Raw genomic sequence first — 19667 nt, forward strand, 5'->3', positions numbered from 1 at the left:
GAGAAGAACTGAGTGAAACTGTTCACTTGTCCTGCCTACAATCACAAGACATTGGGAGGCCAGCAGTAGCTGGAGCCTTAGTAAATTCCTCCTTCAGGATCACTGCCAAGAACTCAAACTGGGGACTCTCCTTCTCCTCCCTCAGCCTTTCCCTAAAAGATAAGCAACATGGTAACTGATATTCAGCTCATGGTCACTGGAGACCATAAAGTCCAGCTGAGGAGTAACAAACGTAGCCATCACCAACTAGGATATAGGTCTATTATGTGGGTGCAGTAACCTTGTTATGATAAAGCTTTGAGGGGGACCTTGGTGTATTCCATAGCAAACGAGGGTGACTGAAGTGGGGGACAAACATGCCAGGCAGACAGATCTTAGTGAGAAGATTTATTAGAAAGGGAAAGGGGGTAGAAAAGAAGTAAAGAGACAGAGACAGAGAGAGGATAGAAGACAAGAGGGAGACAGAAAAAAGTCCTATCTGCCCTAGGGGAACAGCAGAAAAGAGAAAGGGAAAGAGAAAGCAGGAAAGAGAGAGGAAAGAGCTTTAAGTGGGCGGGGTCTTTTTTTTAAAGGGTCCTTTGTATCTACGCACAGACTAATAGAACTAACAGAACCCAGGGTACTCCCTGAGTGCCTTCTGCCAGATGACAGGGCAGGCCAGCATAATGCCTGAATCCTGGCAACCCTCCCACACATGAAAGGAGGATATAGGGGACAGGCTTGTGACCCTACACCAATTCTTAAGCACTTTTCATTGGGATTACAATCCCTGTAATATTGGGAAGTAGGTACAACTCATTTACAGATGAGAAAAATGCAGGTCAGAGCGGTTCTATAACTTAAGTGCTCAATACTCCACATCTAAGGCTGGGGATAGAGCTCAGTGGGAAAGCACTTGCCTATCACAGGCAAGACCCTGGGCTCAATCCCCAGCACTGAGACAGGGAAAAAAAAAAAAAAAAAAACCCTCAAGCTGAGACATTCTAAGATGGCTCAATGAGCAAAGTGCTTACGCAGCATGAGGAACTGAGTTTGAATTCCCAGCATGCATCTGCAAACCTAGCCCTGCTAGAGTCAGGAGATCCTGGGGATTCACTTGCCAGCTGTTCCAGATGAAAACAGTGAGCTTCAAGTTCATTGAGACTTTGTCTCAAAATGTAAGGTAGAGAGCCATAGAGGAAGACACCCAACCACACTGACCTCTGACCTACTCACACACAGACACACACACACAGACACACACACACACACACACACACACACACAGACACACACACCCCATTTAAATGTACCTATAAGAATGGCCCTTCAGAGTCATCATTGTTGGAAACACCTATGATAAAGTCACCCTTAGGCACAGTTTCACAAGGTTTGTTTAGAAAGTTCAACTGCATTGACTAAATGCCACACAAGGGAATCCTGTTCTATCCCTCTTCCTTCAGACCCTAAGCAGCACTGCAGTTTGATAACCACCTTATCCATTTTACTTTTCACAGCCCCATTCTTGGCTTTCAGAAGTGAAACTGACCAACAGGACAAGTCATGACCATTGAGAATCATTCTCAGAGGTATCCACAGAGCCAGGCATGGTGGCACACATTCTGCCCCCAATACTTGGAGGGCAGAAGAAAAAGAATCAGGACTACACAGCAAGTTGAAGGCCAGGCTGAGCTGTATGAGACCTATCTAAAAAACTAAAATATCAAAACATAAGTACTCATGCTTAAAGCACTTACAATAGCCAAGGATCAGTGAGTAGGCCAGCAAAGGATACTTTGAAGAACACAGGTTACTATCTGATCATTAATAAGTCTACATTTTGTATGTGGGTGAAAATAAACTATGGAGCTGCACTCATGTAACTTACACATACACACAAAACAGAGAGTGCCCATCCTCCATGGACCAGGGACCGCCACAATGCAAGGGACTGGCAAATGTACAATAAGTGCTTAGTGACCCAAGTGCTGACCTAGAATGGGGTCATGACATTACAATAAGAAAATAAGACCTGTACTTTATCTCATTTGTCCAGGGCAATTTATACTACTACTGAGAGATACCAAGAAGAATACCGATGCTTTTTTAAAGCTGGGATGCTTCAATGAAGTACAGTATTGTTACTTCTATCTAATATCAGATGGCGATACTAACCCACACAATAAGAATAATAAATATCTGAGGCTGGACTCTCAATATAGTAACCACTAGATACCTGTAGTAATTTGGAATTTAATATTAATTCCTACATAGTTTCACTGGCTAAATTTCAACTACTCAAAAGCCACAAGTAGCTAGAAATTACCACATTGGAAAGTGCAGTTCTAACACATTTCCATCAGTGTAAAAAATTCTCCTGAACAATGTTGGTTACACATAATTGCAAAAATACTATTAGAATACTAAGTACTATTCTAATAGTTATGTTATTTGAATTAAAATAATCATCATCAGGGAACTGAGATCAATGTACAAAAATTAGTTCTATTGCTATATACCAGGAACAACTAGAAAATGCTTTCTAAAAATGTTGAGTATCCATAAAAACCATAGTGACAATTGTCACAACCCAAATACCTAGTAAAGTCTAGGAAATGACATTCAAGGCCTTTTTGAGAAAATCTATCACTACCTTGCCTAGCTCAGCACTTTCATTGTATCCCCAAACTGTCCTGATGTTCCCTTTACCTCGTTGTATAAATCGCTGAATTCCTCAACCACGTCCTTGGGGACCCGACGGCCCCGGTTGGTAAGGTAGCAGGCCACGCCATTCTTGGAGTAGTGGCTGATGCGGCCCACGCTGCGCTCCCCATCTGTTGTCTCTTCCAAAAGGCCATTAGCTTCTGCTAGATGGTAGATAGGATTCCCATGGGACCCATGGATCCAGGTGGCTCCCAGCTCAAAGGTGGCGTGTCCTGGTGGTGACAACAGACCCTTAGAGAGGCAGGTTTCTTCAGAGAGGGACAGGACTGCTTTCCTTCCTTCCCTCCTAAGAGGACCTCTGCCCACAAACACTCGTCAGGGCAGGAAGGGGCTTGGGAGTCTGCTCTGAGAAACAGCTAAAGCCTACAGAGGAACATTACCTGACAGCAATGAGGTGATCAGCAGGGAGAAGCACTGCCCAGAGTGACTCTTGGATGTGCCCCAGTGTCACCTCATGCCGTCAGTTAGAAGCTTCTCCTGGTCTCACCTTCTTCCAAGACAATACTGCATGCCAGAGCCCTGAGTCCCGCCCACTCAAGAGGAATACTTGGCTATCTTCCAGCATTATTCTAGCTCCTTAATACCCCATGGCTCTAGAGTCCACGCCCTTCTCTCAGACAGAAGAAACCCCTTCCAGAACTTCTCACTTCAATTCAGAGGACAACTCCAGTTTACAACATTTCCCTCAGGGTTGAGGAATATAAACCATGTTAAGCCCTAAAATCCTTTCACGTGGGGGTGGGGTGGGGCAGACCCTGAGATTCTGTCAAGGAGGGTTGAGGAGCAACCTGGATCCAAGATGTAAGAGGCCTAGGAATTCATCCCACCTCTCATCCCCAGCCAAAACAGCAGATCTGAGGCAAGCTGCCTCTGTCCTGACCTCAATTTCTCCTTTAGATTCTTTCAAAGCTGTGAGGCTGCTTTCCCTGCCTAGCTTCCAGAGAAGTTAGCATGGTGCAAAGAGCACAGAGAAACAATTTGTGGTGTTTGTTCTCTCAGGCCAGGCTCAAGATCCCTATGGTCAATTTCCTGTCAAATTCACAATAATTTCTCCCTCCTTTGTGCACATGTCCCTTGATAAAATGACTATACATGCCTCCCCATCCCACCCCCCCAGAGGTAGGCAGGGTCTACCTCCTAAATTTGGGTTAGACTTGTGACATGTTCTGATTAGCAGAATGTAGCTTAAAAAAAAAAAAATACAGCTTCAGGACCAAGGCCTCAAGGGGCCTGTCTTGGTTAGCCTTTCTATTGCTGTCATACAACACCATGACCAAAAGCATGTGTGTGGGGGGGGGGGGTGCTTCAGCCTACAGTTCCACCTCACAGCCATCACTGAGGGAAGTCAGCACTGGGCAGGAACTTGGAGGCAAGAACTGATGCACAGGCCATGGAGGGGTGCTGCTTACTGGCTTGCTCCTCATGTTTGCTCAGCCTACTTTCTTATAAAACCCAGGACCACCAGTTCACAGTGGCATCACCTACAGTGAACTGGGCCCTTCCACATCAATCATCAATCAGGAAGATGCACCACGGGCTTACCCACAGGCCAATTTGGGGTGGTGAGGTAGTTTCAAAATTGTGGTTCCCTCTTCCAAAATGATTCCACCTTGTGTCAAACTGACATAAAATTAGCCAGCACAGGGTCTCATGGCTTCTACCCTCAACCTCTAAAAGTGACAACTATGGAAAAACAAACAAACAAACAAACAACAACACAGGCTCACCTTGCTAGGAACATAAGCCCAGACCAAAGCCTACACCCCCTACCACACAAGAGGGTGAGGCCATCTTAGAGATCCCAACCAACTGGCCCTGGACATGCAGGAATCAAGGCAAAGACAGAAAAAGACCCATACTTCCAACCCACAGATTGTGAGCAAATAAAAAGACATTTTAAGCTGTTTTATCTGAGGTGGCTTGTTTGATATCGTCTAAAGATGGCAGCACTGTCCATCACCCCAACAACTGGGCATACGCTCCTTATTCGAATGCCTTCCCTTTCTTGGGATGTTTCTAATTAAACCATAGTTACTAAAAATAGCCCTGTAACATGAATGTGCCTAAAACAAGAAAAAAAAAAAAAAAAAACAACCTCATGCTGCAGTTAGCAGGATAACTAACAGTCTAGTGTCTCTGAAAGTGGCAGGCATGCACAGGCCCCCAGTATAGGAAAAGGAGGCAGACTGAAGGCTACCAAAAACAGAAAGTCCAGGACCTTGCCTACAGGAGCTGCTGTTGGCCAGAGGGCAACTCTAGAGCCTCAGGCTCTGGAGCCCCCAAAGTGTGTGTTCTAGCTTAAGTTCCCAAAAGGAGCAGAGGAAGAACAGTGATATTATTGTTATCACTGTTGTTAATTAAATTTGCTTTTAGACAACTCTGCACATGTATACAATGCAGTACCGACCACTCTTCCCTCCACACAAACTCCTCCCTCACACTCATGACTATTCACTTTGTTTTGTGACCCACTGAGACTAACCGAGACTCTCTTGTGTGACCATGGGTTCAGAGCTACTGTTGGCGCCTGGTAGGCTCAGCAGTGGAAATAACTGAACACAAAAGTCTCCCTTTCCCAGAGACTTGGCCAGTAGTTCAGAGGTAAAGAGGAAACAGCCATTCGAGGAGGAACTGAACCCTCCCCCTGGCACAGTAGGGGTGCTCCAAGTCACTCAGAGACTGGGCAGGTCAGAAGCAAGGCAACACCTTTCCTGTCTCTAGATGTCCCTCAAATGTGAGAAGAGGTGGGAGCAAGGTCAGGTGTAGGCCTGCCAGGGGCTGGAGGGAGCAGAGTGAGGCCACCGCTCAAGGTATCCCACCCACTCCATCTCTGCCACATCTGTACTTCCTAAGGGCACCAGGCGCCACCCCATGCCTACCCACCTTAGAGCATGTGGTGTCCTCAGAGCCTCTCATGGCCACTATGCCATGCTACAGCATGTCAATCTACACACTGGGCTCTCGGGCCTGCCTACCTGCATACAACACAGATGCCCTGGCCAGCATGCTCTCCCTCTCTCCTTCACAAGCCTCACTCCACACAACCTGCCCAGCAAGCCTCCCCATCTAGCCTTCTGCCACCCCATGCTTTCCCTGCATGGCCTGGGATGTCAGGTGCCTCCAGGACTGGGTCACCTATCTCCCCATCTTCTGTGTCCATATCAGACTCTGAATAGGCCCAAAGAATCATAAATGGGACTGCTCTTCCCTGAGGCTAATCAACAGTGAGCAAAGTGCCAGGGCTCCCTAGCTGCCCCAGCTTTAGGAGCACTTGGATGGCACTTTCATTCTTATTGCCAAGAGACAAACCAGTTTGTGTGTGAAAGGGGGAAACAAAACCTCATATGTGCCTTCCAGGAATGGATCTAGGGGAAGACACTTGATGTGTTCCATAGCCCTACAAGAAGAGAAAAGGTGAGGGGGTATCCTTGATGTCTGTTGATTCTCAGCCTGTCCACTGATCTAAGCAACTAAGCACACAGGCTCTTTGTGACAAATAGAAAATCCTCTAGAGGTGCAACTGAGGTGGCTCACACCTGCTATTCCAGTACTTGGGAGGCAGAGACTTGTAGTTTCAAGGCCAACCTAACCTATAGAAAGAAACCCTATCTCAAAACCAAAGAGAAATCTGGGGAGATGGTTCAGTTGGTAAGTGCTTGCCATAAAAACATGAAGACCTTAGTCAGATCCCCCAAAATCGATGGCAAAAACCCAGACAAGGTAGTGCACACTCATAATTGCCAGAAACGGGAGGACCCTTGGGACTTGCTGGCCAGCCAGCCTAGCAGAAACCCTATCTCAAAAAACCAATAATAAGATAGAAAGTAATTGAGGGAGACACCCAATGTCAACCTCTAGCCTCTACACACACACACACACACACACACACACACACACACACACACACACACTATAATCTAGAGTGTCCACATCACTCACATACTCTAGGTCACTGCATGTGGTCTCACTGGGTCATCATCATGGTCCCAACCCACTCAACCCCACTCAACCCACCACTGGCCAAAACTCCCCACACAGCTATGGCTGTGGAAGGCCTGATTACCAGCTCCATTTCAGGAAACACCCTTGCTCTCTAGAGCCCTGGCAAAGTCCCCCTACCCCAGGGGCATGTTTCTTATCTGGCTGCTTTCTACAGGGCCCTCATTATTTGCAAACTGGATCTTCTTTACAGACAATCCCAAAACCAAACATCAACCACAAGGACATCTAAACCCTGATTCCACTCTACCAACCTTAGTTCCTGCTGCTTGGACTTCAGTCTAATTCATACTAAAAACTAATGACTAATCAGAACTTATACAAGCCCCCCCCCCCGTGACGTTAGAAATGAGTCCCCACAACTCTCAGTTAGTTTGACTCTGGGTATGTCCTCCCCCAAAACACTGTCAACCCTAAGTCTTACACCAAGTCAGCATGTGTCCCAAGACCAAATTAGTAAGACTTCAGGCAGGACCACGGTATTGGGGGACAACAGGTGACCTAGAGAGGTAGCCAGGCCTGAGTGATGCTTACCAAGTCTCACGCTCTGTACACGGCCCCCAATGTGTCTGGAAGCCTCGAGCACAGTAACATCTGTGAAGCCCTGCTCGAGAAGTGCTCTAGCTGCAGCCAGGCCAGCCAAGCCAGCACCGATCACCACCACACGAGGCTGTCCCCTTCTCCGTAGGCCACGACTGAGAGGGTCATCCGCACTGTCGCCACTGGATTCACAACTTTGCATACCGTCCGTACTCACCTTCTAGGAGCCTGCAACAAGAGAGAGAAAGAGAGGGTGTGGGGGTCAGCTCACCTGACCCCAGGGGCAGACACAGCTGCACCCCCTTCCCTTAAGACCTGATCAAGAAGAGACAACTCCCAAAAATGCAAAAAAGGGAGAAAGGAAGGGGCAAAGAGAGAAGAAAGTCAGGCAGGGAGATATGTGTTTTAGGACCTATCAACAGGCAAGAGGTAGAATCCATCAACCCCACCCTCAAATCTCTTAAGCGCTGCCTATTCCCTGTCCACAGGTCCTCAAGTGAGACAAGAGGTGATCTGAGAAGAGATGACAAAAAAAGGCCAAAGTCAGGAGACTGACTATGATGTTTTGTTCAACTCAACATGGCTGCTCTTTGTGCCAGCCCCAGGCAGCTCACACAGATTATCAGAACACTTACACACGAGGGGCACTTGCACCGTCACAGGAGACTTGCACATACAGCACTGGGCGTCGTCCCCACCTCTCACCTGGCTGTTCCTAGTACTCTCTATTCCCTTATGCCTTTCTCCTCCTTGCCTTTCTGTTGGCCTTCTGAGTCTTGGTGAGGTGGCAATGCAGTGGGAAAGACAAAGGCTTCACCTCCCCACTCCTCCAGAAAGCTGGTGTCCAACAAGCCTTGCTATTCTGGGTAGGTCCTTTTCCCCTCCACCCAGCCCCTCAGTCACCACAGAACAGCAATGAACCCAGGAAACACTGAGTTGTGATGACCCACAGCACAGAGACCAGACATCAAATTGACAGTTATACTCTGCCAGCTTACTTAAAGACGCCAGACTTTGGGCAGCTGGTAATGCAAGGAACGGGGGTGGCTCAAGGCTGGAATAAACTGTTCCTCTATTCCCAGGAGCAGGATGGTTTGGAGGTATCTGAGAACCACCATGTAGGAAATACTCAGCTCATATCCCATCCCTCAGAGTCCCTGACTCAAACAGCTTAAAGAGTTCAGTTGTGTTGGCTAAGGCTTTTGTTGCAGATGCTGCAGAATTTAATAGCACCAAGACCCAGCAAGGAAATAAATGCAGGTAGATGAAAGCTACTAGGCCACAACCAAGAAGCACATAAAAACCTGTCACCCACACCCATGAAGCAAGCATGACCTTTCCCAGACACAGTAATCCACTTTTAAAAATCCACCAGAGATGCAGGGCACATCCCACCACACAGACATGTCCAAGAAATTTATAGCTTTATCCCACTGACCAAATTCAGAAACAACCCAAAGGCCAGCCAATGAGAACATATGCCTGAGCAATGAAATACCCTCGTCGCATGTGAAACTCAGCAACTACAGAACCAAGCTGCTGTGTTCTAGACAGACAAGAAACTGAACCAGAGGCCAGACACCCAGCAGCACATACTGTCTGTATAGCTCCATTTACATAAAGTTCAGGGAGAGGCAAGCAAACAATCTGTTGAGGACAGAGATTAAGGGAGAGGGGAGATGAATGAGAAGGGCAGGCATGAGCTCAGTGGAGGGAACATATCTACCTTGATCTGAATGGAGTTTACACAGCATGTCAAGACAAGCCAACTACCATCTGAAATTTCCATTTTCCCTGGGACAGTGTTCTCTAACACTTGGAGGGTTAGCAAAGTAAGTGTGGTTTATGTTTTGTTTTGTTTTGTTTCCCTAATATGCTCAGGCTAAGAGGCTGCTTCTCCCTAACTTACTTCATATGATGCCTGGTTCTAGAAAGAAATGCTCCCTCCCCTACTGCACCTCCTACCCCACTCCCAGACCCAGACCAGCCAAGTCAGGATAAAACAGGTTTCCTAGACTGCAGGCAGGTGGCGCTCGAGGCCCAGACTCGAGCTTTGCCAGGGGATGAGGCCACCACTAGGTGGTCGCAGGCCTTTCCTGCCTCCTCCTCTCCTGCCCTCTTCCCTTTCTTGGTCCCCACCCTCCAGGGAACATGCCAAGCAGGGCTGGCTGGACTCTCTCTCCCCCCTTCCCTTCTGCTTTCGCCCAGGTTCCTGCGAACTAAATTTAGAGGTGAGGATGTGGCGGATTGCACGCGCTGGCAGGGTCAGCAGTGATGCCACCGGAAGTCTGCCAGCCACCGCCGATGCTGTGACAAGCCAGTAAATACACGAGCACTGCGGAGGACCTGCGTCAGCTGTAATGACGCCAGGGTGCTCAGAGGCATCGGGTGAGACATGACACTGCTGTGTGCCCCAACCCGTCCTCTGGAACAAGAGTGGGGATTCCCCTTTCCGGCACCCCTGCCCAAGGGGCACCCCAACAGATTCATTTTTGCAATAAAGGGGTGGGAAGGCAGCTGTGTTGGTAAAGCTTATTGGTGGAGCCACATCTTGAAATGCTACCATGTTGAGCAGGCATAACAGGGATTAAACTGGAGTTCCCACACTGACTATGGCCACACACACCTGTAATTCCAGTATTGTGAAGGCTAAGACAGGAAGATCATGAGGTTCAAACTAGTCTGGGCTATATAGCAAGACATTATCTAAAAAAAGAAAATAATGGGGTGTGTCCTGCTTATCACAGGGTCCCTAAGGCACCCTCTCGAAAAGCCAGAGAAGTCCAGATGACCTTTCTTCCCTAGGCTTGGCTGGCTGGTCCTCACTGCACTGCTGTGACAATCAAATAAGACTGTCACAGACTGTCAGCATTTGAGGATCTAGCACACAAAGGGTCAGGTGCTGCAGGTGCATTATGAAAGGATTCTGGAATGGTCCACAGGCCATCTTAAAGATGACTGAAGAAATAACCCTCAGCCCCCAGCACCAAATCTCAGAGACCTTGAACATGGACATCATGTGGAAGCGGCACAGGAGAGCAGGACCCACGTGGGTCCCCGGCACCACTGACCCTCACAGCTAAACCCACACTCCTGGTCTTCCATAGCCTTGTCCCAAACCAGCTCCAACCACCGGTGTTGCCCACAAGAAGCCAGAGGCAACACACACACACACACACACACACACACACACACACACACACACACACACACAGCGCCACGGAAGGCAGAGGAATGTCATCTGCTATGGTCCCCTTATCACCCTGTGTCCATCCACTGAGGTCCAACTAAAAAAATATGAGAAGATATATCCAGAAAGCCTGCTGTGTCAGGTTCAACAGACATTGCTGCTGCTGCTGTCTTGTTTCCTGTTAGTTTTTTTTAACCATTTTTCCCCTCTGGGATTTTTTTTGGGGGGGGTTGTTGTTTTGTGTTTGTGGGGAGAGAGAGAGAGAGAGAGAGAGAGAGAGAGAGAGAGAGAGAGAGAGAGAGAGAGAGACTGTTTTATTGGGGAAGAATTGTTTAAACGGTCCTCGGTGCATGCCTCTTTCTTGCCTTGATCTGTATGCACAGGAGAAACTGAACACCCTGTACTTGCCCACAGATAAAGGAATGAAGAAAAAGTGCTGCCTCAGCCAGGCGGGGAGGGAGGAGGTGGGAGCTGAGGGAGGCACAGAACAATACACACTTGCCTTCTTGCTCTGGCCCCCATAGTAAATTGGGGTGGGGGCGTCTAGGGCTTCCTGCCCAGCATCCATGTCCCCAAGCAGACCAAGCTTCAAGAAATCAGGGCAGCCAGAGCATAAGTGCCCTTCTTCAAAATACCCCACTGCCTCCTGTGTCAAGAGTACTTCCCTGGCCACAGGCCACAGCTTCCCACCACTGCCCAGTTCCAGCACCATCGACACAGGATCCTGCTGAGCCCCTCCCAGAAATGCCCAGAACTCAACGAAGGCAGCACACATCTTCCGTGCTCATCCTATCAACAGCCCAGGGTCAAAGCTGTAGGTGTCCTTGGAAGAAGATCCCCTTTATCCTCTAGGCCAAGCCATGATCAGTCCCACAACCCAAACACTGGGGCCTCTACCTACAATGTCTCAGGGATCCTCCAGCTTCCTCCATCTACCGAATGTCACCTGTAGCCAGTCTCAATCTCCACCCTCTAAAGCAGTGGTTCCCAACCTCCCAAATGCTGCGACCCTTTAAGATAGTTCCTCATGTTGTGGTGACCCCAAACCATAAAATTATTTGCATTGCTAATCCATAACTAACTTTGCTACTGCTATGAATTGAAATGCAAATACCTGTGTTTTCTGATGGTGTTAGGTGACCCCTGTGAAAGGGTCATTTGACAACCCTGGGGGTGGCAACCCACAGGTTGAGAACCACTGCTCTAAAGGATAACTGGCTAGGCCTCAGTAATATGACCAGAGAATACAATCCAGCAATTCATTGAGTGTCTACTCCCCACCAAACATGGGAAAGCCCTTTATCATCTTGCCCTGCTGGCCTCAGTTCTCCAAGATACTCCCCTCCACACACAACAAAAACCCCTAACTCCAAAGCCTTGAGCTTCCCCAGCCCACCTAGTGGCCTTTTCCTTGTGGAACATCAAAGAGCTGCCTCTGGCTCTAACCTACACAGTCCGTGTTGGAACTTAGGAGCTGCGCCATCATTTCCCAAGGCAACTGTGAATTGTAAGCCCCACATACTGGCTCTTAAGTACAATAGCTACCAAATTACTCCCAGGATACAAGTGTCTCACTAGGGATCTCTTAACCTCCTAGTGTCTTAGGACTGAGGCTTCAGCCTCCCTGTTGTTGAGCATGGCCACAGACTGAGAGACACTACCACACAGGTCAGCAGCCCAGTCAGTATAGACATCCTTGTTCCTCAACACTGGGACCATCTTTGCCTCTCTCACTAATCCATAGGCCACTGCTCCCCAGCTGTGGTTGCTGCTGAAAATACGCCACCAGCAACCACGGGTTTCAAACATCTTACTCCCACAACTTTCAAAGACACAAAAACTGTTACCCATCCTGGACCCTCTAAACATGAGTTACTCCCTAGGGTGACGGAGATGCTGTTCTTTCCACAGGTCACCTCAGTCTGGATTTCTTTGTCTGCTGCCTGTAGAAAAGTAAGTCTCTGGGTCGCCAACACCCTCCTCAACTCATCCCCTGTAGAGTCTAGGATCACATCAGATGAAGCCCTCCAAACTAGGTCATTGCTTCTACCCAGCATCCTTCCCCTCCCTCAAGCCCAATGTTTGCTCATGAGAGATCTATGCAGGACTCAGGGTGCCTGCCCTCAGCTACAGGAAACAGAATATCTGCACCCTCCGCAACCAGCCCTGTAGACTTCTTGACTCTCCCAACGGGTAGGACTAGTGGCCTGTGGCAGTAGCCAGCTTCCTCTTCCCCATAGGGATACTCTTTCCAAGCTTCCAACAGGAGGAAATAGAGAAGGAAGGAAGGAAGGAAGGAAGGAAGGAAGGAAGGAAGGAAGGAAGGAAGGAAGGAAGAGAGCTGGGGCTGATCCAGGGGAACATCTTTGGGCTGCCTGGCAGGTCTGCAGAAGGATTTGAAGTCCAGAGACCCCCCTAGACAATGCAATTATTCTTCTAAGGTAAAAAAAAAGACAGGGGAAAAAAAAACTCCCAGAAATCCCACACCAGCTGCCTTGCTGTGCTGGCAAACAAAGGGGCTCTGTGTCTGCGCAAGCCTCCTCCCGCCCTCCAGTCTAGGGCAGGCTGCCCCAGCCTCCCAGCCAGACCCTTCCCAGCCTTCTTGCCAATGAGTATTCTGAGCAGCACCACCAAACCAGAAGGGCCAGGCCAATGGACAGGAATAGCAGGAATAGAGGTGTGAACACAGTGGGCAGAACAGGGCAGTCCAACTCCATATCCTACTTGCTTGCTAAGCAATTCCTAAGCTAGGGCCTGCCTTTCTTTTGGCCCCATTTGGCCAACACTTCTGAACTCATCCCAGGAATATCACATATGCTCCCAGCTCCTGGTGCCATGTCCTGCAGCCCCATCAGACACTGCCAGTCTTCAAACTTCTCTATCTGTAAGTGGGGAGGTCTACCTACTTGTGGACGGCAGGTAGAATGAAACAAACACAGGAGAGACGTGTGGCCACCTACAAGTGCTACCTCACAAAGAAAGGTCAAGGAAGGAAGGTCCCCAAAGGGCTATTATAGAGGATGGAGTCACCCTCAAACATCATAAAGCTCCACTGCCATCTAAAGGAACCCAAAGCTTTGTCTTAGCTCAGAGCCCAGCCTCAACCCAACAGAACCTTGGTGTCAATCAAATACCCACAACTTAACTCCCAGCCTAATCCCAACTGAGTCTGAGCCCCTCAATCCTGACTCTGCCCAACCACCCTCCCCATATTCAATGGTCATTAGGCAACCCCAGGTTCATGACAGGGAAATAGTAGAGGGACCTCATTTCTCAGACCAGCAGAAGCCCTGATGACAACCAAGGTCCCAGCTTCCTCCTGGTGCCTGGCTTCTCTCCCAGCACCTCTCTTCCCTCAAAATGTAATTCTGGAAAGGACAACTTCACAAAGCTCCTTGTAACCCCATTTCAGAAGAGAAGAGGGGAGCCAGGCACTCTTGGCAGTCCTTGACTGGCAGGACATAACACACACACACACACACACACACACACACACACACACACACACACACTGAACACACCTCCCTCATGGAACAAGTGGATGGGGTGGGAGGTACACTGGGGAGGGGTGAGCACCCTGGGCCAGACTTAATTTCCTGCTACACTGCAAAGCAGAACAAACATAAGGCACTGTCATAGCTCCTTGAATGGGCAGACCCAATAAGAAGCCTAGTTGGGAGATCACCAAAGCTCATTCTCTTACACTTATAATCACAAACAGTCCCTCCTACAGGACAACTGTAGCACCACAGTTTTCATGTATGTTCTGAGATGTGATCACCAACTTTTCAATATCAATAATTTGAATTTCCACCCCCTACTAGGTGAGTGACAGGTTAGGTGGCTTTTGTTTTTTTGTGAATTTGACACAAGCGAGAGTTATCTGTGACGAGGAACCTCACCTGAGAAAATGCCTCCATCAGGTTGCCTATAAGGCAAGTCTGTACGGCATTTTTTTTTTTTTTTTTTTTTTTTTTTTTTTTTGGTTTTTTGAGACAGGCTGTCCTGGAACTAGCTCTTGTAGACCAGGCTGGTCTTGAACTCACAGAGATCTGTCTGCCCCTGCCTCCCGAGGGCTGGGATTAAAGGCATGCGCCACCAATGCCCAGCAGCATTTTCTTGATTAACGATGTGGGATGGGAGACCCAGCCCATTATTGTGGTCCTATCCCTGAAAAAGTGGTCCTGGGTTCTGTAAGAAAGCAGGCTAAGCAAGCATGAGGAGCAAGCCAGTAAGCAGCACTCCTCCACAGCCTTTGCTTCAGTTCCTGTCTTGGCTTTCTTCTGTGAGCTGTGACTCAGGACATGTAAGCCAAATAAATCCTTTCTTCCTCGGGTTAAGTTTTGGTCAGTGTTTTATCACAACAATAGAAACCTAAGACAAGTGACCTCATCAGTAAAATGGGTTGTGTGACAATGCGTGCAGAGCACATAGCAGCAATATTTCTTTATTCTTCCACAGGTCCCCACCTGTACAGAGTGGGAGTCACCATAGAGAAGACTGAACCAGGTGAAAATATGTAGGTGGAGCTTGGAGGAAGCAAGCCCACCCAGGAAGGGTCACAAGCCCTCCTCTCATATTAAGTAATTTCAAAGAGGAATGTGAATCCTGACTGAGCTACCCATTCCACAGACACTCCTGTTGTCTCGTGGTGAGGGAGAGAACATGGAGGGAGAGTAAGGTCAGCCCATAACCCACCTACTGCTGGAGCTTGGACCTCCCAGGCCAGAGCTCATGAGTGCTGACTTCCGGCACTCATGCCCTAGTGCAGCCCTCTCCTCTTCACCTGACCTTTGTAGCTAAGAGGATATTGCAGAAATGATAAAATGTGACATCAAACACTGGGTTATAAAAGACACAGTGGCCATGCTATCCTGCCAAGCAGGCGTGGCCCACCATGGAAGTAGATCCTCCACCCCACCCCCCCCCACCCCACCCCACCCCACCCCCAGCCTTCAGGAGGCCTGCAGCCTCCTGGGAGACCCTGAGCCAGAGCCACCTAGCTCAACTACCTCCCCATTCCTGACTCACAGATGAGCTACAGGTGATGATTTCACTGTTTTAGAACTACTAGTGTTGAAGTAATTTATTGCCCAGAAATAGATAATGAATAATCTTCAGTTTCCTATCCAGGAAGCCTTGAGGGTGAGGGAGATCCGGGGGTAGCACCTCCATCACTCAGGAGCTCCAGCCCCTCCCTTCTGAAAAGCAGAACTAGAAGCCAGGTGCACTGACAGGAACATCACATTCCCCAGGGGATGTCTACTAACACCTATACTTACCACACCTTGTTTAAGTTGGACTCCATGGAATGGGGCCCAAGCATGGGTATTATTTTAGGGTCACCTATGAAGCTATTTCAGGTGCAGGCTCCAAATGCAGAGACTCCAGGGGGTGCAGCATCAGAGGAGGAGGCTGGCAAAGCTGAGGCCAGAGCAGCTTTATGTTGTCACTGCCCGGCTTCCAAAGTCCTCTGCAGCCCAGGTCTGGATATACCTCAAGCCATGAATGTCCTTACCATCACATCCATCCTTTCCTCCACAGCTTCTGCAGAGATACTTTCCCTGCAGGAGAGGGCCCAGGACACAGAGCTGGGTCTAACTGAACAAGCTTGAAGAGCCTTTTCTTGTCCCTGAAGTGGGAACAGCCATCACACTTGCCCGGTCTGGATCCTCCCCATCCAAAGGACTCGGTGAGACCTTTATTTACACATTTTGTCTCCTACAAGAGTCAGCCTTGCTTTGTACTGCATCTGACCCTGGGGAGGACACAGCATCAAATTGTAGAGACAGGGCTGCCCTGAGGTTCACAGCCGGTTAACTCCAAGGTACAGGAGGCAGCTAAGATCCAGACTGAGGATCCTAATACAGTCTGGGAAGGAGTCGGTTCTGGTCCCAAATGGTGATGCTTAGAGGCACTGTTGATGAAAGAAAACTCTCCACATGAGATCAGGGCGCCCCCTGTCCTCCCTACCAAAAGTCTCCTGCTGAGCCCTGACGCCCCAGCTCCCAGATTCATTCACCTGACCTTCATGCCTGGGGAGTTGGGAATAGACATCTCAGGGGAGGATGCATCCCACCTTCTCTTCAGGGTCTTAAGTCACACCCATGAGCCTCACAGAGACAGCCACACAGGCAAGCCCTGTACTACTCCCAGGGAGAGTCCAGGTCCACCCGAGGGATGACAGAATGCCCCATGAGCAGAATTCTCCATCCCTACCCTCCAAAGGGAAGGAGGCATATAGTCACTCAACCAACAGCATATAGCATCAGTCTCCACAGGCTGTGTCCCAGTAGCTGTGGAATCTGGGTGGGCACAGGGCATGTGGGTGGGATGTGAATTTCTTATTAATTCACAGAGGCATTCTGGGCTTGGGCTGGGCAGATCTGAAGAGCACTCACAAAGTGTGAGAGAAATCCATGTTGAACCAGAGCCAGGTGGTAGGGACAAATCTTTTATTCATTGAGCAGTTTTTAATGAGTGCTACTCTGTGGCAGCCCTAGGCACCAGGAATACAGAAAAGCTAGAGCTGTCCCCTTAAGAACCTGACAGGTCAGAGCGTACAAGAGCCACAAAGAAAGAAGTCAGGGTGGGGGGACAGTGAAGGCACTGGCTCAGAGGAAGTGAGAATGCTGTGTGGACCTCCCGGAACTTACAAAGAGAGAGGATGTGGAGTCAAGGCAAGGCAGGCCAGCATGACTTCAGTGACCAGTCGTGACACTGCTGGGATAAACCCAGACTAGTTCTTTGTCATCGAGCTGACCATGTTACCCCTCATAAGTCTAGATTGTGGGAAAGATCAAAACCTACCCAAGACCAAATACCACAATGCAGGCTCCACAGATTGAGGGGTGAAGCCTGGGCTCTCTTCTCTGGCTGGGGTCATCACCAGAGGTGAACAAGCTTCTGCAGGGCACAGCCCCTAGTGCACACACCCCCAAACACAGCAGAACCGCACTGGGCATCACCTGCACTGACTAGGCACCACCTACAGCAAGAGGCAAACGCACCCAGCATCACCTGCAGACACAGGCCAGTCCACCCCGGATGTGAGTCATCGTGCCCAGGGCCAGATGCAACAGAGATAGATCTACCCTTGGTGAACATTGAACGAAGGGCACCTAGGAGGTGTAAGCTGGCAGATGAAGGGGTGGCTTCCTCATGAGCTTCTTTCCTCTCCCTTCCCACACACTGGCCACAGCACTGGGGCAAAGGAGACTAGCACAGTCAGCACTTTCTGCTGACTCTTTCAGAACCACTCGCAAGAACTGAGGCTGTGGAACACAGCTCAGCTACTCAGCTCCCCCTCATCCCTCAGTGGCCCTCGTGACTCTGCACAAAGCCCAACTGTGCCTGACAGTGAGGGACGGTCCAGCAAGCCCATCCTCTCTCCTGAGTCACAGAGCCTCCACTTCACCCAGCCTGAGACTTGTGCTCCTTGCATGCAAAACCCTTCAGCGCGACAACAGCAGGACTGTCTGAGGTCTGCTGAATCTGAGGAGCATTTGCAAGGAGGGAGTCCTTGTCTTCAATAAACCCCATCCTAGCAAAACTACCAAAGCCCACCCCCACCATTACAACACAAATTACAAAGCTGAGGAACATGATGCCAAAAAGTATTTAAATTAACAAAAGAACCCCCCAATCCAACAACAGATGAGCAGACAAACTGCTATTTGATTCTTATATTTTATACCAAACTCTGGGCTGGGTTTTCCATTCACTACATCCACCCACTGTACAGATGAGGGAAAAGGCCTAGGAGGGCTGAAGAGAGCAAACGGAGGCCACAGCAGGGTCAGACTCAATCTTTACCAAGTTCCCAGGCCCTCACCCTCACCACCCCCACCCAGGGCCGCAATCCCAAGAGTTGCTCCAAGCTCCACACTTCTCCTATCCTACCCCTCTCCGTATACTGACGCTGTACACATTATGCCAGGCACTTGGGGCTGGGAAGAGTCACTCAAAGCCTGGCAACTCACCCCAGTTGCCTGAACTTGGGACTGTCACTAGGAGGCCAGCTACCTCATGGCCTGGGTGCTTGACAGAGTGGGCTACATACCACTCTAGTCTCCCTGCCCCAGGAATTAGCTTAGGCTTGCCAAGCACACACTGTCAAACTCAAGCCTTTACCTTGGTTTCTCCTGCATAAACAGGGTACAGGATAAGGCAATGTTACTTTGCCAGGTCAAATGGAAACTCCAAGAGTGACAATCCATGATCCCCACTAGACAGTCACCTCTCTCACTAGCCCAAGACTTCCCCCTCCTGGTGAGTTTAGGGTGCTAGCAAATGCATGAGACCAGCCAATGAAAGGCTCTTCACCCTATCCATTCAATACACAAGCAAGCAGTATGCAAAGCCAATGGTGTTGCCAGCAAAGGCCACAGCTGGGTCTAGGGCCAGTCACAACTTAGCCCATAAAACACCTGGGGAGCTTAGACACTGATTTTATGCAACAGACATACCCTTCAAGTCTTTCTGTTAAGTTCAAAGAGACTCAGTAACTCCCTGCTTTTAAAGTCAAAGGTCTCTCAAAGCATTCTGTCATTGTTGTCACTATTTTTTATGGAGGGAGTTGAAGGCACAGAGTGTAGTGCTAAACACCTTCCTGCGGAAGGTTCTGGTCCTCACAGCATCGACTCCATATTACAGACACAGAAAGGTCATATAAGTCATCTTGTGAGACTATGCCTGGGGCTCACTCTCATTTTGGTCAGGGTGTTGTTCCATTATCTTTCCCAAAGCTACTCTCCAAACTCCAAACCCTTCCTGTGTAACTCACGAAGTTTTGCATTATGTATGGTTTTGTGTTAATTTACCAAAGTTAAGGAGAGTGAGAGTCCTGTGTACTGAATAATGAAAGTTCTTTTAACACTTTCTTCAAAGTGTTTGCCTGCAGGCCATCCTAGGTGTCTCCTGCCACCATTATCCTAAAATCTATTTATTTGGAGTCTAGGGTTTTAGTAGCCTTCCATAGACAACACCCTCAACCCCAGAATCAAGACAGCAAGAAGACAGGCAGAGTAGGGGTGGGGTACAGTTGAAGGTTTAGGTGCAGGTTCTGAGGGAGATACTGGATGACAAGAGAACATCAAGCCAGATGAAGCAGAACTTGGGTTTGACCAGTGTCCCCTTTCTGTGAAACAAGGCAGTAGTAGCCCATGAAGATGGGGGTGGGGCAGGAACTAGCTCATAGCTGGCAGAGGTGGCTAAGTTCTTTGTTTTCTAATAA

At 48.9% G+C, this 19667-nt stretch overlaps 1 protein-coding gene across 7 annotated transcripts in view; it reads right to left on the minus strand.

The window, feature by feature from the left end:
* Smox (spermine oxidase) overlaps positions 1 to 19667 on the minus strand; it is a 51086-nt gene that overhangs the window by 11980 nt on the left and 19439 nt on the right. For all 7 annotated transcript variants that reach the window (XM_027421736.2, XM_035446311.1, XM_035446310.1 and 4 more), the window contains exons 2-3: positions 7237 to 7470; positions 2689 to 2915 (exon numbers count right to left, since the gene is read on the minus strand). In XM_027421736.2, coding sequence (XP_027277537.1) covers positions 2689 to 2915; positions 7237 to 7444 — 435 coding nt within the window. In that variant the 5' untranslated portion in view covers positions 7445 to 7470. The remainder of the gene's footprint in view (positions 1 to 2688; positions 2916 to 7236; positions 7471 to 19667) is intronic.

Source organism: Cricetulus griseus, chromosome 6 (assembly GCF_003668045.3).
Source record: "Cricetulus griseus strain 17A/GY chromosome 6, alternate assembly CriGri-PICRH-1.0, whole genome shotgun sequence".
In the NCBI taxonomy this organism is placed as follows: Eukaryota; Metazoa; Chordata; class Mammalia; order Rodentia; family Cricetidae; genus Cricetulus; species Cricetulus griseus.